This window comes from Cynocephalus volans, chromosome 5 (genome assembly GCF_027409185.1).
Source record: "Cynocephalus volans isolate mCynVol1 chromosome 5, mCynVol1.pri, whole genome shotgun sequence".
Classification (NCBI taxonomy): Eukaryota; Metazoa; Chordata; class Mammalia; order Dermoptera; family Cynocephalidae; genus Cynocephalus; species Cynocephalus volans.
Genome location: NC_084464.1, coordinates 160,114,032 through 160,137,796, shown reverse-complemented (window position 1 = coordinate 160,137,796; position 23,765 = coordinate 160,114,032). Strand labels below are relative to the sequence as shown.

Genomic DNA, 23,765 nt, shown 5'->3' with positions numbered 1-23,765 from the left:
AAAATTTCTCTCCTTAAATAACTTTACTTTCCTGTAAAACACAACTTTTATCAGCACCATGCTCTAACCAACGGAGATAACTGGCCAGCCCTAAAATACAATTTTTAATAGGGCAAAAAGGAAGTTCAATCAAAGAAACAGAAAATAAATTTATTAAGTTTTTCTAATGCCTAGAAATACTATTTTATGACACTCTTATGATTTTATCATATTCAATAATCCAAACACCATTAGGCCAAAGATTTAGCTCTTGTGTACTCAGCATCTAATCAGTGCCTGGCATATAATAAATACTTAATAAGTACTTGTTGAATGAAATATTTAAGTAAATAATGAAAATCAATAAATATAAATTGAACATCATTCACTTTTAATCATGAAAACCTTAAATGAAATAAATAGTGGTATATGTGTCAGCTTTGAAGGGTGCAGTTTAAAGACCCTCTTGACCTACCTGTCTGTCTCTTATCTTCTAAATCCTACCTGCCTGCCACTCTGCCTGTTGGGAAAACAGAATAATTTAATCAGTCCCCCTCACCTTGGGGCTGGTTGGGGGTGGTGCAGTGCATTCTTTGTAAACGAGTTGTGTGTGGGTGGAGTTATTGTGCATGCATGGTGCTGCCATTTGGCTGGCGTTGACTGCCTCAGACATCCACCTGTGCGGCCATTCTCTCGAACCTATGGCTCCAAGGACTTCTTTGCTGGTTACCTAGCTCCTAGACCTGTGTGTGAAGGGTTTGTGACCCAGTCTGGACAACAGGCTTGAGGGGTCTGTGAGCTCCAGACCCAGCCCTAGCTTGACAATTGGCTTAGTCCGCAGGATTACGGGCAGGTAAAAGAGTTCAACACTGCCCTAGATACTATCATTAAAATTGCACTCTTTTAGGTTCAAGGAATGAGCAAACAGTATTTACTTTGGAAGAATAACAAGCAGTCTTCTGTGGGATTAGCACAGAACAGGTGAGTTTTAACAGCAAGCAGAACAGGACCAAATAAAGCACATTAAAAATAAGACAGGAGAGATCACTGAAATTAATGACAGTAACAAAGGTGCTCAATGCATGTTTCTTGAATAGACAAGTAAATTAATGAATAAATAAAAAAGAGCTGAGAATAAGTATGTCAGAAGCAAGGAAAGTGAGAAGGTATCAGCAGGAGATAGAAGGAATGCCTTAGGGGGTTTCAGTCCTCTCTCCCCAACTTTGTCTCCTTCAACTGCCCCCTTCACCAGAGTCACCCAAATCACCATATGCTTAATAAGTATTGTTTTAGTATAAGACCTCTACCTGCACCTTGCCTGCACACTTTCAAAAAAACTAGGTTTTCATCCTTTAATCCTTCCTGTCTAAAAAGATCTGGAGCTACTACTGGATGGTACAAAGAGTTACAGACAACATATCTTTCTTATTGCACTGTTTTGCCTGGGACAGGCGTGGTATTGAGCTTTGGAGAAACATCATTCATTGTGTCTCTGGGGATGAGAATGGGTGCCATTTTAGAGAGGATGGCCAAGGACAGCTGTTTTGATATGTCCAAGTACAGCCCTGAAGGAGGGAACTTGGCCAAGAGTTGGGAAAAAAAACATTCCTGCTGAAGGCCAGGGGTAGATCCAGGCTTGTTATGTTCTTGAAAAATCAAGAAAGCCAGGATGGCTGGAGTTAAGGGGTGAATGTGTAGGGAGAGACAGTCCAGAGTCACAAGAAATGAGCATCATGATGAAATAAAAAGTTTAAACCTGCAGTGACTTCACCTGATTTCCAGTCTGGTGGCCTGCCCCAGTCCAACCATTCTCTCCATGGACCCAACAACACATGAAATTTTAATTCATGATCACACAGCCACTCAAGACACTTCAGTTTGGTTTCTTCTCTTTTAACTTTGTGTTTTAGTCCGTTTTGTGTTGCTATAACAGAAATACCTGAGACTGGGTAATGTTATAAGGAAAAGAGGTTTATTTGGCTTACGATTCTGGGACAGCTGCATCTGGCATGGGCCTCAGGCTGCTCATAGTGGAAAGTGGCAGGCAGCTGGTGGGTACGAGCAGACCACATGGTGAGAGGAAGCAAGAGAGAGAGAGAAGGTGCCAGGGTCTTTTAAACAACCAGATCTCGTGAGAACTAATCAAGTGAGAACTCACTCATGACCCCCCTCCCCCAGGGAGAGCATTAATCCATTCATGAGGGACCCGCCCCCATGACTCCATCAGTTTCCAGCACTGCCACATTGGGGATCAAATTTCCATATGAGTATTGGAGGGGACAACACATCCAAACTCCATCACTTTGCTTTTGGCCTAAGTTCTAGTCCAGTCAAACTGGAATATGCATTGGTGTTGCTCTACAGTAAGGAGTGGGGGCAAGGAGGAGGGGAAGAGGAAAAAGGGATCAGCCCACATGAAATCCTTCTGTGAACCACGTCCCTCCTGCTCCCAGTGGCCACAGAGACACAAGTCCTTCTTCGTCCTGTTGTTAACCTTCTGCACTATGCTGGTTTTGTCTTAAAGAAATAAGAGTAACAAAGAAATGCAAGAGAACCTAAGGTCCAAAACAGGGCTTAAGCAATGATGGGGTTCAGGACATGCCACCCCCAAATATGCCACATATTGGAAAACAGAAGAGGCAGGAACATCTCTCCGACCTTCCCCCACCTTTCCTCCCTGAAGCAAGTCATAAAACCCTCACGTGACAGGTGTCCTGCCTCTACCCAGAGGAAAGGAGTATCCTTAGCTCTGAAGACCGAGGGTCACAGAGAAGAATCCGCACAAACAGGCCTTGCTAAGTTCCCCCAACGAATCCCCATTAGATCATGCTCCGATCATATTTCTCACAACTGTCCATCGTCATCAAACCTACTATAAAGAACACCCAGGGTTAACTGTTTCTTCAGGTCTTCACTTCCTTATGTAGGTTCCCTGGTCACATAAACTTATATTAAATAAATCTGTTTGCTTTTCTCTTGTTAATTTGCCTCTTCTCATAGGGGCCTCAGCCATGAACCTAGGATGGGTGAGAAAACGATATCTCTCCTCGCCTACAGTGACAGTGGTGGCTTTCTGTTCGTCAGAATCTAGACTTGATCACATTTTCTTTCAAAAACATGGTAAATTTATATATTTAAATATTCCATTACTCTTTAGATATAAAAATAATTTCCATGTATTTATACTTTATCTGCTATAAATTGGATTTAAATTAAGAAACAGACGAACATATTTGTTAAAATAATTCTATAAAGCAAAATAAATTACAGTAATATATATATACTATTACATAAAATTTAGATTTTTGATATTCAATTGATTTCTCAAGCACATTTTCTCTACTAATTTTATGGCTGATGTTGGGGCAGGTATTTAGATTGATGGTTTGCAAAATGCAAGTCATTTGCACTATTTTAAGTTACCTTTTACTTTATTCTACTTGAACCGACTGCACACTGTGCACCTGTATCAACAATGACTTCAGCTGCTTCTAATAAATTGCATCCATCCAAAATGTGTGATGGATGAAAGAATGCAGGTTTATCTCTTTTAACTTTATTAATTTCTCAGATACATCATTTTATATAACTGCCATAGTAATTACTTTTATATGTTTATACCTTAAAAAATAGTACATTATACTGTGAATTCATCAGATTGCATCTCCAAAAGTACATAAACAAATCTTCCCTATAGGCCAGGCTTTGCCTGAATCGGAAGCTCGTTTCTGTGTGATCTCTTTACAGGCAATCTGGAGACAGCATTTCTATATCCAGATGCATCTGCTCACGTGTGTCCCATCATTTCTTGTTTGTTTTTCTAAATTTGCTTGCTATTAATGATTTTGCTTTCAAAAGGAAAGAGAAAGGAGACATGAAAAATGGATTTGATTTGTTATTTAGGCTTTCTTATATTTAAAATGTGAAAAATACTTTTCACAAAGGAAATACATATTTGCGTATGCTCATAAAATATTTATGTTGAAATATACAAAATATAGCCATTCGTGATCCCTTAATTAGTGTTTTAGTAGAATAAGAACTTAATTAAAACATAACTTGTTAATTCGTTAGTGCTGGGCTATAACCCAGACACTGATTTTTCAGTCATTAATAAGTCCTGAAAGCACATTATTTGGTTTTCATTGTACTTTCTCTTTAACACTCTTCTATTTGATATCAATACATTTTCAAAAGGGAAATGAATCAAGTTAGGACTCTTATTTTTTTAAAAAAAAACTTATATAATATTACCATATGGCCTCCCTGTTAATGTCACTTTTTAAAGGAGATTCCTCTGACCATCCCATAAACCTGTACTCTCTCCTCTCACGATTATGATTTTCACCCTGCTTTATTACTTTTTTTTCATAACATCACCACTTCACAGGCTCTCTATTTACTTGTTTGGTTATTGAGTTTTTCCCACTATAATGGAAGCTCCATGAGGTCAGAGACTGTCTGCTCAATTATTCACTGCCTGGGAGACTGCCCGACACTCGGCAGGTACTCAGGTTGTCTAATGAATGAGTGGGTGTCTCTTACTAAGTTACATGAACAGCGATGAAATAGCACACAGTTAAAAACAATACATACATATGAATACAATTTCAATATGGTCAGACCACTAGAGTTTAAATAAACAAATTCTACCTATCAGCAATAAGCAATATTCAGCCAGCTGATACTATAAAGGTCCTAAAAATCCTACATACTATAGTCTACAAGAACACATAGAAATAAATAAGGCTATCATAAGATCTATGTAGTTTGAAAATAAAATTCATTCTTGGCTCCTGAGTAGATGAAAATTCAAGTTTCTATTGTATTAAACAAAAAATACAGTCTTGATAAAGCTATAATATTTTGATAAATTACTTGAAACATCTGCTTTAAAACACTTGTCCATGATGTAGCAGGGACTGTGGTAGGTCAAAGTTAATAACACTGCCCCAGTCCTTCTGGAATCCACCATCATGAGGAAAACATGAACAATGATCACTATCTTCCTCAGTCTTACTGCTGTAATAGGGTGCGTTGGTTTCCCAGAGATGGGCACTCAGTCCAGCCTAGGAAAGGCAGGAAAGACTCCCAGGAGATGGCAACACCTGAGCTGAGCCTGAACACATGAGCAGGTACTTGGCTGTGGAGGCTGAGGTGGAGGCAGTGGGGCTACTCGGGGGGAGGCCAACAGGAGGAAAGGTGAGTGGGAGAGAAACAAGACACATGCCCGGGATCCACAGGCATGAAGATTTCTGATGTATAAAGCACAAGGCAGCAGACAATGAGAAAAACCAAAATGACTGTTTAAGAAGACAAATAGTGATATCTTACACTAATAACATGCAAAATTTTATACCAGTAAGGTTTTCTACAATACTGGTATATTCCATAGAAGATGTATTCATTCGGTTATGGAGCTCATTATTTTTGCAAACTGATCTAAATTCTAATATTATTGACCAGGCAAAATATTACAGGTAATATTGCAACTAACTGATGCATTTTACTTCCCCCTTTCTTTCATTTCTCCAATAGTACAGCCACAGTCATCAGAGTCCACATTTCTTCTTTATGAAATGAACCATCTGCTAAATTGCTACTTGAGATTTGAAGCTAGTCCCAATTGTTAGTTTATTAAATGTAATAAGTTATAATAATGAAGTGTGAAAATTATAACCAACACTGGCAGAAAAAGCTAGAGATTCCCAAACAGAATTATAAAAATTTTAACTTTTGTATTTTTTGACTTGTGGTTTTAATATTACCAATCTAATACACTAGCACTTCTCATAATGCATTTAAAAAATATAAAGAAACCAAAACTGCTATAAAAATAAAGAAAACAAACAAATAAATCAAAAATATAAAGAAAAAAGAAAATGTATGTAAATGCACAATCATTTGTGCATATGTAAATACTTCTTTAAGCAAACAACTCTCCAAAAATGAAAATTAATGAATTTAAAGCAATTTTTTTCTGTGAAGAATGATTTTTTAAAAAACTAAATTCTCTCCAATCCAATGTTATACTTTGTTGATTTTTAATGATGTTTAGTAAAATGTTATACAACTTACTGCAAATGGAAAGCATTTAAAAGATGATTTTCAATTGATGGGTTAATGCCTCTTAAGAGATTCACTATTACCAGATATGAATAGTGAGAAGACGAAGCTCTCCTTAGGGTCAACTTGCCCACCTTCACTTGCTGGTTAAATTTTACAGAACAAAAATTGAAACGTTAACTCTGGTATTGAAATAAGAACTAAATGTCTACACACATATGCATTCACATGTAAATACACAAACACACACATTACATACATACAAAAATGAAAGTCGTGGATTGGTACAAATTCTTACAGAAGTCTTTTATGGTTTTTCCAAACCCAAGTTTTATTATCTTCAACAGAGATTTAATTTGATTATACACATCACACACACACACAACCATGCAATACACATTAGCAGATTACACACAAAATTTCATTCAGAACCTGTGCCCTGTAGAACAAACTTGAAAGCAGGAAGACCTCCACAACCTAGGCACAGGGATTCCCAAGAAAAGGCAGATTAAAATCACATTCCAGGAGCTAGAGATAATAGAGAATGTAAAAGAAATTTGAAATGTGTATTTAAAAATATGATTTAATAAAGACAGTAAGAGAAACCATAAAACAAGAAAATATATTATGAAAATCAGAACAGACAGATCTTTTAAAAAACAAATATAAATTCCAGAATTGATATTCATTGGAACTAAACTTGAAAAAATTTCAACAGGCAAGTTAAACAGTAGATTAAACCTAACTAAAGAAAGTGAATTAATAAATTGGAAGACAGAGTTAAGGAAATCACCTAGAGTGAAAAACAGTGAATTAAAGAGGTAGAAAATAAGAAAAAAAAAAAAAAAAAAAAAAAAAGATTTAAGGTATATGTAGGCTAGAATGAGAAAGTCCATCTGTGTGTAACTGGGAGTTCAGAAGTCTTTAAATCTAAATCAGATTGAATGCCAAGCAGGATAAATCACTAAAATTCACATCTAGATAAAAACACGAATAACAGTATTTACTTCAAAGTGCAAAGCAAAACATTGGAGTCAGTAATGTCTCTTTGGTACTTGGGATTAAATACAATATGTAGATATATAGGTATGTGGATCATTGATCACCTGAAGGTCATTTTAAATGTAAAATTTACTATTTCTTTATATAGTAATAACAAATCTGAAATAAGAGGAAAGCAAAAGTGTCAGCAAACTGCATTCACCAAAATATATACCAATTTATTAAACTGTAAAAAATTTGTAGAGCCTCTCAATTTGAAAAGTTTGTCTACAGAAATTACTTGAACCAGATCATTAAAGTAGCAAATGTTTAACACATACTGCATAAAAGATTAAGAATTTATGCTCTATGCAAGAGGAAGCATTTTTTTAAAGACTCAATATGTACTCTATGGACACTTGCCGGTTTCTTCCCTGAATAGTGATCTATCCTAGTCAATAAATTTCTTAAGATCAGAACACATATCATCCAGGTTACAGGGCCAGCACTATGTCTTACCTATTATAAGGACTCAATTCCTTTATGAACAGACAAGTCATTGCTGCCCGAGCATTGTATTACATTACTCCTCTGTAATGTAATACAGTCCAGTGATGCACAAAAATAAATTGGACTCAGCGGTTTTAAATAGCATCTGGACAAGAGTCTCTGACACAGTATCTCCCAACATACCACAAAATTACCTATGAAGATACAGAAAAAGAGGAAAACTCAACATATAACTGAAAACTGGTAATAATAACAAATGCACAGGCAGAAGTAAAAGGAATTTCTACAGATAATGAGGCCAATGCAACTGGGCTGAGAAACTACAATTCACAGTCAGCTCATGTTCTGCAACCAGAAGCATCCATCCAAAAGTAGTAGGTGGCTTTTTCATCCCATCCCCACTTTCTGCCTCCCTCCGCCCCACCCCCAGTGTCCCATCAAAGACATAAGGTGTGGAATAAACGGGAGGGGGTCAGAACGAGAGGAGCAGAGGAGGGAACTGGATGGCCAGTCTGCTACCGTGACAAAGTGCTACCTGCTGCCACTCTAAATAAAAACATCAAACAATGATTTTTTTTTTTAATGATCATACTGTCAATCTGATTCTATTTGTCATCTGTCAAAGAACTTTTGATCTCAATAGCGCTTCAATAAAGAGTAGGGATATGTGATAAGTGACAAGACTGAGAAGGAGTCATTCATTGAGTTACTAATCGGAAAAGAACTGGAGATTCACCTTCTGAGCAGATATAGAAAATTCATCAAAGACTGACGTGTGTCCCCCAGTAGAACTCACTGACAAAGCAGCAACACACATTTAAAAAGATGAGAGTGCTGATAGTTCTCAAGTGGTAACATCTACCGCTGGCAGGGTGGCAGCAATCTTATTTCTTCATGGGACATTAAGTGGCAAGACAGCATCTTAGCTATGGTACCCTTAACACTACCAGGACCTCTCCTACTTTTCAACAGTGGGAGTCATCTAACTTAAAAAGCAGGAGTGATTTGTTTTCCTTCTAGTTGTCCGTCTACTGAGATCTGAAACATACAACATGGCTTGTTTCCCCTTGGGTCCCTGGTAATGTGAATTGTCTTTAGCCAATGCCTAACAAATCACTGTCACAGAGCAGCAGTCGACCTTTCCTTTCAATCTATGCACTTTCCAGGAGTTCTAAATCAGTTGACTTTCAAGCTCGATGAGATGGCATATGCCCTGGTTTGAAGAACAGATGGAGGCTTGGGGGAAAATTGTTTCTGCAGGCTTGCTACAAGCAGCTCTGCTCCATAAAAGTGAACCATTCGCACTAATTTCTCACATAAATTATACAGGCAGCAGGGAGCACCGGCCCATTCAGCAGAAAATCTTTCATGTCGCTTTCAGAGGTCATCTAACCAATTTAAATTAAAGTTATTCCTGATACATGGCTGTATGTTTATGCTGTACAGTTTTAAGACATAGTAATTTACATCAAATAAAAAAATGGCATTAATCGTGTATACAGTCCCCTCCTCCCAAAAACACAGAATAGTACATTAATTGCCAGAGGATTATTTTTTCAAGACTTCTAAAGTAAGCTCTGTCTATTAATTAATCACAGAGGAAACAATAGCAGAAACGTGCTAGCTCTCTTGTACCAGTATCAGGTAAATTGTAACTTCCCTTGTAAAATTTGCCTTGCAAATTCTACAAAAGCCTGTTATCCAAACGCAAGCTTTCACAGTTATCAAAAGAAACAGAAGCCCTGGACTATTCAAGAGAACGTTCATTCTTCCTGATGTGAAACTCATCTCAAATAAATTTGCCTATCAGATTTCAAAGGTCAATATCAGTTTTACCTTAGGGACAATAGATATAGCATTAACTTTTTGAATTCTTAAGTAATCGAAACATTAAGAAACTGAAGGTACAAAAAAAGTTAAGAAATTATTCATCAAAATTATAGAATCTTGTGAACACACTGATGATGAATGGATCAGGTATCATATCTCAGTGTGACTTGCTTTAAAATGCAATAATATTTACAGATAATGAGCTATCATGGTTTGGCGCTGATTTTAATTGTAAGAAAATGAGTGCATAGTTTAATAATAATTATATTCAATAACTGTTTTTCTTACTAGGAAATTATCAGTTATGTCAATGAAAACAGTAACACTGGCAGAGCTTTTTATAGTTCATGAATACCAATGCTGCTGAGAATTGAAAAGAACTGGAAAAAGGAGGAAATAAGAGAAAGAAAAAAAAATACTGAATGGAGTCGTCAGTCAACACAGAACTGAAGGTGTTGCCCAAGCCACCATCAGTGGAAATTTTAAAGACCGATGTAAGCATTTAATTAACTTATGCACAGCATTTTCTTTATGTGGAAGTTCGAGTTGGACATATATTTTTAGCCATTTAGAAAGAGAAATGAACTTGTTTGCCGTTTTGAAAGTAAAATTTTGCAAATGTGTATTCATTGGGAAAGCATTTATGTATAATCTAAGGAGCAACCTCATGATAAAAAGCCAGCCCTCATGAAAGTATATCATTTCATTCCAGACCCCAGTGTACTGTGGATTTAAATTAAACTTGCTGCTGCTAATCTTCCATTTTGCTACCAGAGGAGTTGGTCTCTTTGTCAAATTCCTAATCAATATTTATTCTTTAAAGTATTTCCTGAACACCTCAAAATACAGTTATTTCAATAATTATGAAACAAAACTTCTTTGAACTTCCATAATTAAAAGGGGTCACAGCAATTGTCTGGTGCACTGCTGTCACGTACACCTAAGGAAGCTGAGGCCTAAAGAGTGAGAGACATGGGTGTAAAACAGTGCCCAGTAAATAAAACTTAAAAATAATTAGGTGCAGGGTGCATTAATTTCAAAACTTTCTGTTGTTATCACTGGGCACCTGCTCTGTGCCAGATAGTGCAGGTACTACGATAAGTGACTGAACAAACCAGAAATACAGACAAAGATTCCTGCCTTAGAAAATTTCAGGATATGCCTATTTTTCTATCCTTGTTTTTGGCTCTATGTTAGGTCTCTATCTGGTTTTCATTTCTTCTCATCTTTCTAGCTTCATTCATTTTACAGTTCTTTTTAAGACTACTTAAGTCAATTTTGAAATAAGGTGGGGTATAAATGTATAAAGTGCACATTTATATAAATGCTTATTGATAAAAAGTATTTTAAAAGAGCATTTATAGTTATCTCACTAATATTAATTTAAGAAGTCATTTTTTTAATGGAAAAGCTAAGTCTTTTGATTCAAGTTTTAATCAACAGGTAACTTTATAATTAATGTATGAACCTCAGGGTAATGATGCTCTCATAGTGAAATCTTGTATACTCCATTTTTGGCAGTGAGTAGAGGCGACTTAAGTCCACACTCACATGTTCCTGCTCATGTGCATCAGTTCTGGCTTTATTAATTTTATCTCAATATAAGAGGCTACTGAAAAATATTTACATATTAAATAACAGATAAAAAAATGCAGAAATGCCCTGGTAACTATGCTACTTTGGACAAGGACCGCCATGATACTGCTAGGTGAAGGCTTGTAAGGTTCCAGGAAAGGGAAATTTGAAGCAAAGTACAAGTCCATTTTGAGCTTCTCCCTTTTGGAGACAATTTGGGAAGTTTGCAATTTTGTTGCATCTGTAATAGTGTTTGTAGTATATTCTGATTTGCCTAGAGGGTGATAGGGCATCCATCAGTTTCTTATTCACATCTCTCTAATAATGTGTGGAACATCCTTATGCCTGTTTATTAGATAGTTCGTGGAAAACAAGACCTTCTTAATGCATGCCACACTCTGTCACATAGCATGGTATCATGCACAGATGGAGAGAGGTGACTTATCAATGTCCACTACATCAAAATGCCTACTAGTGAAAGAATTTAAGGATGCTTTAGTGTAGTTGTAGCTGTTTTCCTGTCTAAAATTAGTGAATGGTTTACAATGCCATACAGTCATTTTTAAAAATCTAATGTGCTTATGATATTTTTCTCCACCCTCTTTCTCCCAAGGTCTCTACTGAAGTGACTATTTTAAAATAATTTGTATTCCTATACTATTTAAAACAATGTCTTGGGATCAGAATTTATAATAAAATGATAAATCTCAGTGCAATCTATGATTCCTATTTGGGTTCCCCATGAAGTACATAAGTAATAATTTTTATTTCAATTTTATTCAGGTGAATACTCCAAATGACTTCAGATTCCTGCCAAATAGAGGACTAGGATGGACTCCCGGCTTGTTCTCCCTAAATCAGCCCTGGAAAAACCATAGAGGAGAACACGGATTCTAGAAAGTGACAACAGGAAGAGGAAACAGAGGAGGAAGAGGAGAAGGGGGGAGGAGGAAGGGGAAGGGAAAGAAGAGAATAAAGAGAAAGAGGAAGAAGTGGAAGAGAAGGGAGAAAAGGAGGAGGGGGAGGGGCTGGAGAGGGGAGGAGCCAGAGAGTAAGGGGAGAGTCCAGAGAGGGGAGGGGGCAGAGAGGAGGGGCCAGAGAGGAAGGAGGGGAGGAGCCAGAGAGGGGAGGAGCTAGAGAGGAGGGGCCAGAGAGGAAGGAGGGGAGGGGCCAGAGAGGGGAGGAGCCAGAGAGGAAGGAGGGGAGGGGCCAGAGGGGGAGGAGCCAGATGGGGGAGGGACCAGAGGGGAGGGGGCAGAGGGGGGAGCCAGAGAGGGGAGGGGCCAGAGAGGGGAGGAGCCAGAGAGGAATGGGAAGGAGGGAGAGGAGCCAGAGAGGAAAGGGAAGGAGAGGGAGGAGCCAAAGAGGGGAGGAGCCAGAGAGGGGAGAAGCCAGAGAGGAAGGGGGAGGGGAGGGGCCAGATGGGGAGGTGCCAGAGAGGAAGTGGGAGGGGGAATATGGGTGGGAGAAGGAGGCAGCAGCCCCCAAGGAGACCCAAAGTCTGTCTTAAACTGAGTTGGGGGAGGGGCGGTGGAGGATGCCTGGCGGCCCGCAGAAGTGACAAGATAGTTTACAAACAAGCTGTGTAAACCTGCACATAATATCATATCCCCCCTATGGCTCATGCCTTGATACTTGGTTTCAGTGCAACTGAAAACTCTCCACCAAAGGGCCACCTTCTACACTCACACCTCTCTTCACTCCTTGTGTTGTGCAGAATATTTTGCGAGTTTACATAACGTTTCTTCTCTCTCCAGAATGTCCTTATGGAAAACCTTTAGGTAGAGCTCCAGACCCACCCTGTCACTATCCTTATAAAAGAGTGATTCATATGACAGAAGTACAGGAAATTGCAATATGAATCGAAATTATAGTAAGAATGGAAATTTAAGATGAGAAAACTCGACTGCTATTTCTAAATTTCCATTGCGCATGGTGATGTCTGCTTGGTGACTTATCCAGACTGCTTAGCTCTTTTTCACTTCTGTGGCCTATCATGTGGATATTGAAGATATCAACAGGAGAAGAAACAGTCATGGGTCAGTGTTAGTGGAGTCAAGAAACATGCAGAATTACTTTTGTTTGAGTAATCATTATGTTTTTTATGGCTACAACCATTGGCAATCAAAAATTCTTTAGCCACATTTAGAAAATGCTATTTAAAAATAAAGAAAATCACAGAACTTACCCAGTAGATTTCATATTCTAGATTAGATCTATTCTTCTTTCATAGATAATAAACTTGCCATCAATAAGTATATACAAATGTTCATTATATTTTACAAGACTTTTCTCATATTAACCAAGGAATTTATAAACATAGACAACCATGACAAAAAATGTCATGGAAAAATAGAATTAAAAGATTATATGAATTTATGAACTTTTTGAAGTATCCTTGTATAAGTTCTCTTTTTCATTTTAATAATAATTCTTACATAACTATGGTCTTCTATCTGGGTAGCAGTTTCAGACATTTATTTTTGACTGCCATTATCTTAATCTAGAGCTGTGCAGTCTAATAGGGTAACCATGTGGCTATTTAAATTAAAATTAATTAAAATTAAATAAAATTAAAAATGCAGTTCCTCAGTCTCAGGAGGCACATCTGAAGTGCTCAATGGCCGCATACGGCCAGTTGTACTCTATTAGACAGGGCAGCTGTAGAACATTTCCACCATCGCAGAAAGTTGTACTGGACACTGCTCTGATTTTTAGAGATACCGTAAGGAATAGACTGAACTGGCGAGATTACGGCATTCAGCCTGCTGTGTTGTTTTGGTATGTGGAGCAAATGACCATTTCCATGGCTCTAAACTGTTATTTCAGTTCAGGATGTGGACTGAGAAACCTAAACATGGAAAGACATTTCCCTATCTCTACCTCTTACTGTATTTTCTGACTTGATTATGTTATTTGTGAGATGTTACCATAGAGTGCCTTTCTTATTGCAAGTATATGCAATGGTTTCTGATATCGTGATGATCGGATCAGCTAATCCAGAACAAGGAGAAGGGGAATTTGATGTCTTGGGCAGGGATCCCCGTACCAGCATCTTCTCAGACTGGAAGGAGCCTGAGACACTGCGACAGCCTTCATCCAGCTGCCCTAGAGGGGTGAGTCCCAGGTGTTTCAGAGCCACAGGCCTCTTGAACGTCTGATAAAAGGAATGGATCTTCTTGTCACTTCATTAGGCACACCGTGTCAGGTGGTGCAAGGAGGACCAGTATTTTCCTGGGGAAGCTCTGCTCCTCAGGAGTCTTCAGTGAGGGACGAGGTTTGCTAGAGCAGGCCCCGTGCTCTGCCCACACACGAAGTACAGCGCAGGGTCTTGGTTTTATGTTTTTTGCTTTTGGGGAGAAAGGGGCTGCCCTGCTGCCTTCAACATTCAAGGCCCTTTCCTTAGGAATGGCATCCTAAAAAAGTCCTCTACTCCTACTTAGCACCAGATTGTCCCCACAGGACCCGAACCAAGGAATGAATAAGAATATACTGAGAGATTGTTCACAGGCCTATGTTTAACCATTTTAAAGTTTTGTTTTCAATGTTACGGTAATGCGATTGGAACGTAGTAGCAAAGCTCTAAAAGAAGTCTACGGGTTCTGAATTACGATGTTTCTCTAAACTTATGTGATCATACTACCAATGACAGCAAATAGTTGCCTTTTTATTATCATTTTTTAGCCTGCTGAATCAGCACTGTAATCAATAGTAGCTTAAAAGAATTAGTATGACCATAAAAAAGAAAAGTAGTTGGTATCTCTGCTGACCGTCGGATTATCAAAGATAAAGCAAAATGATTCAGCCTATATTTTTATTTATAATTTATTTTCAAGATGAATTTTTTTCTAGTCTCTTGACAGTTCTAAAAGTTACTCATAAAATTATTTGAAGAGGTCAAAATAAACCTATATAAATTCTTTTCATTAATGCAATGTATGTGCAGGTTATAGTTACTTGAAACACCAAAAGCCACTCATTTTTCATGAAAGAAAATTAAGACATATTCTTTTACCCAACAGGAATCAGGTTTTTAAGAAACTCCACCATGTTATCTTGTATAGAACCAGCACATAGACAAGCAAACACAAATCCAGGTAATTAATCATATATGAATAAACCCAAAAATCACAGCAAAACTTTGGGAATATGTACTTATGTTAAGACTAAAGCATCTAATTAGTTACACTTGCTATAAATTTTTCTCATCACACGTATATTTTCACATAACAAATTCACATTCTAATAAAGATGATTAAAAGAGAGATAATAATGTTCCTCACTCCTCTTCCCCCCGACCCGAAAAAAATTAAGACAGGGTTTAATAATAAGGATACCACCAGGTTTCTCTTGTAAAGTAATTTGGAATAACTCTAAGTTTGATAACAGTATCAGATGACTGACTGCTCAAGATTTAGAAATGTTTGATAGTAAATAATATGAAAATATTTTTAAAAGACATTCTAGATATAAAACAGACAATGCTTTCAGTCTTTCTATAGAAGGGGAAAGTTAATTTTACTTTGATGAATTCTTCAATTTCATAATATTATTTCTTAACATAAATGTATTTGTTACTAATTACAAACAATTCCTACATTCGCCTTCAGACACTGACTGCTGTACTTTTCAGTTAAATGTGTCAATTGTTTAATTTAACTGGTATTTGGCCCAAACCTTTTATTTTTCTTAACTCATAGCCGTGCAACTGCTTTGCTGTCTATAGGCAGAGAAGCCCTCTTAGCTGATAAATATCACCAAAAGCAAAGTCGCTGATAACGAAAATAATTAAATAGCAGAAGCTAGTTGGAGATCAGCATTCGCTTTTCAAACTAAATGTAAAAGCCTCCTCCAGTGAAGAGATGGGCAAGTTTTTACAAATAACATCAGCGAGCCTTTTAGAAAGAAACACAGCCACATTAGAATGGAGTCATTAGGCAATACATTTATTTTGAAGCCAATTAACCTTTTGTCAGAAAACTGTCTGTGCTGTGCTGGCGTCAGCGGTGGAGGTCAGCCTCTAACAGGGCAGATGACAGTCGTCACCGGCTGTCACACGGTGCCAGGAAGGTGGACCCGCCTGCTTCTGCATTCTGCTCTGCACTTGCAGGGAGCAGACAATCTTGACCTACGCATTTAGGTAATTAAAGCTTCCATTTGGAAGTGTCCTGCAGGAAGGTGAAATTTGGGGGAGATAAATGGCTGTTGCTCTCCATCATTTGATGGACTGCCTGGAACAGGCTGGGCTGCCAGGTTCTCATAAAAATAGAGATGAATTGGGCAGCAGACAATTCTCTAAGGCAAAGCAATTCTGCCATTTTCCTCTTTGCAGGCTGTGATTTAATTGTTAGTCAAGGGGGGCCTTCGCCGAGAGCTTACCCACCGTCTTGCATTTGCTGAGAAATGACTCCAGTTTATTTACTCAGCAGCCAAGTGCATTTGGCATTGGGAGATGTCACTTCAGCAAGCGCAGCTGGCCGTCACAGCTGTGCCCTGACTTACCTTCCAGGCTATTTTGTTTCCTTTCGAATCATGCTCAAGGGCAATTGGGAAGTCTCCTCTCTCATAAAATTTTCGAAAGGCTGTGGGCTTGGTTGGTCTTTCTTTAAATGCCCCTGCAGCTGGAGGGCCTCTCACCTTAAAGGAAAAAAAAAAATAGTAATCAGGTTTTAAAACATGCCCCTGAAAACCCCTCAATGGAAATACTACTTTTTTTTTTTTTTTAACTGCAGTTTGTATAAAATATGCTGGAAGATAAAGACCAAATTATCTAATAAAGGACAACAGAAATTTCACGTTAATACAAACACTTGGAGAAGAAAATTAATTCATAATCACTATTAAGAGTCTTCTTTATTTCAAGCTACTTTAGAAAGCATTCCTAGAAAAAGACATCTAAAATACCACTTTATAAGGAAGAAAAGCCTGACTTTAAGGAAAATATTTCAATAGCGGTATTTAAGTTCAGAGTATTAAAACTGTAAAAAATTCTAGTAATTGTAAATTCTAATCTCAGGTCTGATATATTTTGAGAAATACTGTAATAATAAATTGAAAATATTTCCTTTCAATCTTTCTATACTGACATAATATGGCAGGATATGTTATATTATGAATATTAACAATAAAACTATAAAAATGTGGTATAAAATTAATGATTAAACTGGTTTAGAAAGAAAAAAGGTGGCCTCCTATGTGTGTGTATAGCATACATTTGGTAATGTGAAATCATAAGAAAGAAACATTAGAACAATAAGTATCTTTCACCCTCAAAATTGAAATTTTCATTAAAGAAGAAATATTTCATATAGAGTATTCACAGTGAGTGCATCTTTTAAATCTGCATTATTTACATCTGAACTAATTCATTAGGCTACAAAATCCAAAGTGATAGGTGAACTATTTAGAAAACTATAGTCTACTGTATTGGTCCTTACATATAGTCTAAACACGATTGCTTTTCCTTGTAAATACGAGTCATTTTATGTATTAGTTTAATAAAATCATGATTATTTTGCTAATACTTAAGATGAACAAGATAACAAATAATTTAACTTAACATTTTAAGTTTTTTGACAAGTTAATTTTTAATTTTTAATATTTTGTAAAGAACTTTAATTTTAACAAATATATTAACATATAACTAAAATAATATGTAACAAATAAAATAAATATATAATAAGTGTATTAGATATGATAAACACATTACATCTAATACATGTATAAAGGGCAGTGTTTGAAATTGAGTGGGCTACTAAAAAATCTTGTTAAGATGATTAAATGCTGAAGTGGAGTTGAAGAGTAAGGTTTCACAAAGGCGTGACTTACAGTTTAGAATTTACTACACTGCATACTGGTACGCGATTCCATAAGCAATTAAGGTGACACTGGTATTACCAGTGGGAAGCAAGAGTTCCTTTTACTTATTGAAGATTTTGAAATTTGTTCTGGTACTAGAATTATCAGTTGCCAGTTTCAGCCAAATTCATTCTATTGTTAAATAACCACGTGTTTGACGACTACTCTGTACAGATTTCTGAGCTGGAGGCTGTATACAAAGGAGAACATTTTCATTACGTTACTATCATAGAAACTGTACAGCTGTGATTCCTGAACTTCTTTGTAATTTCTGGAATAAGCAGACGTGGAATTACATTTCTTGGAATTGATAAAGGATTGAAAAATTTCTATTTTGCTAAGAAGTTATTTACAGAAAAATTATCTACCAACTTGACAGCATTTTAATGCCCTTAAAAAAGTAATAGAATATAATCTAAAGAAAGAAAATTTAGCCAAGTTAAACTGGCATGAATGCATAAATACATATTTATAGAAACTTATAGGGCAATAGTGCATATATAGTATGTGCGTGTACACGCATGTGTGTACTATTATTGTAGAGTACTTACTTCTGGTCAGCAGAAGACTCAATTATTTTATTTTATTTTTCTTATGTAAGTTTTATTGAGATAATTGTAGATCCACATGCAGTTGTAAGAAATAATACACACAGAACCATGTAACCTTTATCCAGTTTCCCTGATGGAAATATCTTGCAACACTATGAAACTACATCACAATTAGCTTATTGACACAGACAAGATATAGAACATTTCTATCATCACAAAGATCCCTCAGTTTGCTCTTACATAGTCACACCCTCTCGTCCCCCTGCCTTTTGCCCCCTCCCAACAACTCTCTCTTCTCCATTTCTACGATTTTGCTATTTCATTTTGCTATTTTAATATAGCATGTAACCCTTTGGGATAGGCTTTTTTCCCACTCAGTATAAACCTCTAAAGATTCATATAAGCTGTATCAGTGGCTCCTTGCTTTTTAATGCTGAACAGCATTACATGGTATGGATAACTACAGTTTGTTTAGCCGTTTCACCATTAAAGGTCATCTGGGTTCTTCCCTGTTTGGGGCTACTATGAATAAACATGTGAATGTTTTGTAGATGCTCTTTACCAAGTTGAGGAAGTTTCCCTCTATTCCGATTTTTCTGAGTTTTCAATTATGAATGTTCAGCTCTCTGAAGTGTTTTTTCTGCATCAATTAATATCTTATGTGATTTTTCTTCTATCACCCTTTGACAGGGTGTTTTGGAGTTTTGTAATTACAAATTCAATTTCCTTAACAGTTATAGAGCTATTCAAATGATCTGTTTCCTATTGGGTGACTTGTGGTGGCTTGTGTTTCTTGAGGAATTGGCACATTTCATCTAAGTTGTCAAAATTATGGGTGGAGAGCTGTTTGTAGTTTTCGCTTATTATCCTTTTGATGTCTGTGGGGTCTGTAATGATACTCATTATTCATGTCTGACATTTGGTCATTTGTGTCTCTTTTTCTTTGCCAGTCTTGCTAGATGTTTGTCAATTTTATTTATCTCTACAGAGACCCATTGTTTTCTCTATTGTTTTTCTGTGTTCAATTTCATTCATTCATGCTCTTATCTTTATTATTTCCTTCCTCTACTTTATTTTCATTTATTTTGCCTTCTTTTTTGGTTTTGTGAAATGGGAGCATAGATAATTGATTTTAGACTTTTCCTCCTTTCTAATGTATGCATTTGGTGTTATAAATTTCCCTCTCAGCATTGGTTTAGCCATATGCCCCACATGTTTAATATGTAGCATTTCATTTTCATTTAGTCCAATGCATTTTTAATTTCCCTTGAGACTCATGGATTATTTAGAAGTGTCTGTATGATTTCAGTGTCTTAAATTTGTTGAAGTTTGTCCTATGGCTCAGGACATACAAGTGTACTTGAAAATTTTCATTAAAGAAAAAAAAAAAAAACAGGAAAAAAAAAAAACAGAATTAAAAGATAATACAAATATTTCCATGAACTTTTTAAAGTATCCTCATAATCTATCTTGGTATGGTATCTATGGCCACTTGAAACAAATATGTACACTGCTGTTGCTGGGTAGAGTGTTCTATCATCAAGAATCAGGATCTAATCAAAATATATGGAACACTTTATATTTTGATTAGATTCTTTTTCTTGATGATGTTGTCGAGTTCTTCTGTATCCTTACAGATTTTCTGACAGTTGTTCTATCAGTTGTTGGGGGAGCGCTGTTGAAGTCTCCAACTATAATTGTGGATTTGTCTATTTCTCCCTTTGGTTCTATTAGTGTTTGCTTCATATATTTGGCCACACTGTATTTTTGTGTATATGCACTTAGGATTTTCATGCCTTCCTGGTAGATTGACCCTTTTTTTAATTATACAATGTCCCTAGATTGACCTCTTTTTTCATTATGCAATGTTACTCTCTGTCTCTGGCAATGTTTTCTCTAAAGTTTACTTTATCTGACATTGTTATTGACACTGAAACTCTCTTTCATTTAGTGTTTGTATCATATACCTCCTTCCCTAAGTGTCGTATTACTCTCCTCTGTATATAACATAATTGTGTGACATATTTTGTCTACATACATTTAGAATCACTTCAGAAACTTTTACAATTTTTGCTTCAACTGCCAAACATAATTTAGGAAACTCAAGAGGAAAGAGAAGTCTTTCGTATTTTTCCATATTTTATCATGTATTTTCTTCCTTCCTGATGTTCCCCGATTCTTTCTTTCATTGTTTCCTTTATGTCTAGAGAAATTCCTTAGGCATTCTTTTAGGGTAGGTCTTCTGGGGACGAATTTTCTTACTTTTCTTTCATATTAGAATGTTGTGATTTCCTCTTGATTCCTGAAAGGATTTTTAGCTGGATATAAAATTTGGGGTTCCAGTTAGCACTTAGTTTTCTTTTAGCACTTGAAAACTCATGTGCCACTTCCTGCTAGTCTGCCTGGCTTCTAATGAGAAATCCACTGCCTTTCAGATTGTTTTTCCTTTACACATAAGGTATCACTTTTATCTCAGTATTTCAAGAATTTTTCTTTGTCTTTTGTTTTCATAAGTTTAGTTATGATATGCTTTGGCACATATTTCTTTCTTTTTTTTTTTTTTCCTATTTTAACTTTGCTTGACTTCGTGAATCTGTAGGTTCATGTTTCTTGCTAAATTTGGGAAGTTTTCAGCCATTGTTTCTTGAAGTGCAGTACTTTTTCAAGCCTAACCTCTCTCTTCTCTCCTTCCGGACCCCAGTGACATTAATGTTAGATTTTTTTTTTATAGTACCACAGGTCACTAAGACTCTTCTTCTTTTTCCTTTTTTTTTTTTTTTCTTTTAGTCTAGTTTTTGCATTGTTCAGATTGGGTAATTTTAATTTCTACTGCTCTATCTTCAAATGTATGGATTCTTTCTTCTGCCCCCTCTATTCTGCTGCTGAGCCCAAACGTTCTTTTAAAAACAAACAAACAAACAAAATGTCAGTTACTGTACTTTTCAATTCTAAAGTTTCCATTTGATTCTCTTCATATCTTTTATTTCTTTGCTGAGACTTTCTATTTTTCCATTGTTTTGGGAGTGTTCATCATTTCTCATTAAAGCATTTTTGGCAATGGTTACTTTAAAGTTCTCTGAAAAACAATTCTAACATTTCTGTCATCTCAGTGTTGGCATCTATTGATTGTTTTTTCTCATTCACTTTGAGATCTTCCTGTTTCTTGGTGTGATTACTGATTTTCTATTGAAACCTGGATATCTGGTACTGTATGTTATGAGAATCTGGATGCTGAACCTTTTGTTTTAGCTTGTTGATTTTGATATTTCTGTGGTAGCGATGTGGGGGAGGGTGCTACCTTATTACTGCCAAAGTTGGGTTAGAAGTCTCAGTACCCCACTGGGCTCCTATTGACCCTAGCGGAGGGAATGCCTCATTAATACTTGTGAGGGTGGGGGTTCTAACACTCACTAGGCCTCCACTGATACCTCCCTGGCTGGGAGGGATAGAAGTGCCTCATTACTGCTCCCCAGACTGTCTACACTGACACCTCACAGATGGAGTGGCCTCATTACCACTGGACAATGATGAAATTCCTGACTCTCCACTGGGCATCTTCAGATGCCACTCCAGTGGGAGGGGAGACCAGTGTCTTGTCACTGCTAGGTGGGGTAGAATTCCAAGCTGATGGTAAGCCTCCCACTTGCTTAAATGGCCTGAAATTTGCTTGAGATTATTCATCTTTCCTCCTTTCTTTGTATTATTTCTTTTAAAATAAAGTTATCTCTTCTTCTTGTTTCATATATGGAGTGTACTCCAATCTTTCTGATTCTGAACTCAAAATTCTAACTGTTCAAAGTTTTGAGGGAATGAACACATTTCTCTTTAGGAAAACCTAGAAGGCTTTTTATAAATTGATATTGATAACTTATACTTATTTTTTTCCATAATTTTTTTCTGTATTCCCTACAGAAATGATTCCATGCCTACAGTTCCATGGAAAGTCTCTATTTAGAAGAGGATTTTACAAAACAATTCATGCTAAGGTGTAATCAATCAATAGTGAGAAAAGTTTCTTTTTCCTGAGTATCTGTTATCCTCTGCCTTCGTATTTCTTCTATTTACTTATTTTAAATCACTTAATATTTTTTGATTCTGCTATGGATCCATTCTAAGTTGACTCTTGGCATCTTAGAAGTTTTAATTTGTGAAACCAGCTATAATGTTCCCAATTAGTTCTCTTGGTGAAGTAATGGTATGACTTAGTTTTATGAAGATGCTTTGGCATTATGGCCCTAGATAATATTTTTTTCTGTTCCAAATATACATGTACCTAAGCTTTACAGGAGGAAATGACATTTTTTATATTCTACACATAATTCATTCTAAATAATTCTAAAAATTTGTACTGGAAAAATCAAGTGAAATATAACTCTGGAAGGGTAATAAAGATATTATTATTAGAAACCACGTAGATGGTTGTAGCTTGACTACACAACTTTTAAAACAAGCAAAAATACCATTAAGAATCGTTAGATAAGTTCCATATTTGTGAAAGAAGACATACTGTAAATTTTATTATTTCATGCCTTAAGAATTTTACCCCAATTTATTATAAATAATATAAAGCAAATAAGGAACTATAAATCAAACTAGATTTGTGGGAAAATGCAATTAGGATTTGCCAGAATGGTGGGGGCAATCTGTAAACCAATTAGGAAGAATGGATGCCGCAGCAGAAGGCTTTTAATAAAATCTAATGCACTTGGGATCCACGATATTGAATGCAGTTTGAAATTACTGCAGATGACAGAGCACTACATTTACCGAACGTGCTGTAATGAATTTCGGACTTAGATTACAGTATCTGTCATATGGTCACGGAATTAACAATAACAAGTAAGAAGCAATTTAAAGCTCTCTAAAAGTCTTCATCATATAGTTTAAAATTCTATTTTTATTATTTTTATTCTTTAGCATGAACTGGAGTTGCTAAAAGAAAAAGACTTTCTTCAAGTGGGAAATCTACATTGTGTTATTCTAACTGGTTTATTTAGCCAACTCACTAAAGCACTGAAACAAAAAGATGCAAAGACATAAATTTCCTATTTTTATTGGTTTCGACCTGAAATTTTGATTCATAAAAACACTGTCATTGTGCAGCTGGTGGGCAGGACTTGCATTGTGTCTGAGTCACACAGGCCCTTACCTGTTGGTCACAGGACTGGATCAGCCCAGACTTCTGGGTAAGAGGTATTGTCGTTTAGTGTCTGCCCCATTTGCTGATTGTAATCGTTTTAATACATAAGAAATTTTGCAATAGCTAAGGTCACCAAATGACCAGGAATATGCTTACCAAATTATTACAGGAAGAAAAATTTATTGTTATAGAAGATGGGGCTCCTCAACATTAAGAGACGTGAGTTGATATTACCAGGTAAAGGGATTACAGCAAGCTTTAACAATCAAATAATT

The 23,765-nt window shown here is 36.4% G+C and overlaps 1 protein-coding gene across 1 annotated transcript in view; it reads right to left on the bottom strand.

Annotated features, from left to right (window-relative positions):
• The window catches only part of PACRG (parkin coregulated), a 501,166-nt gene that overhangs the window by 402,770 nt on the left and 74,631 nt on the right, over positions 1 to 23,765 (bottom strand). The window contains exon 2 of the mRNA XM_063096160.1: positions 16,444 to 16,578. Coding sequence (XP_062952230.1) covers positions 16,444 to 16,578 — 135 coding nt within the window. The remainder of the gene's footprint in view (positions 1 to 16,443; positions 16,579 to 23,765) is intronic.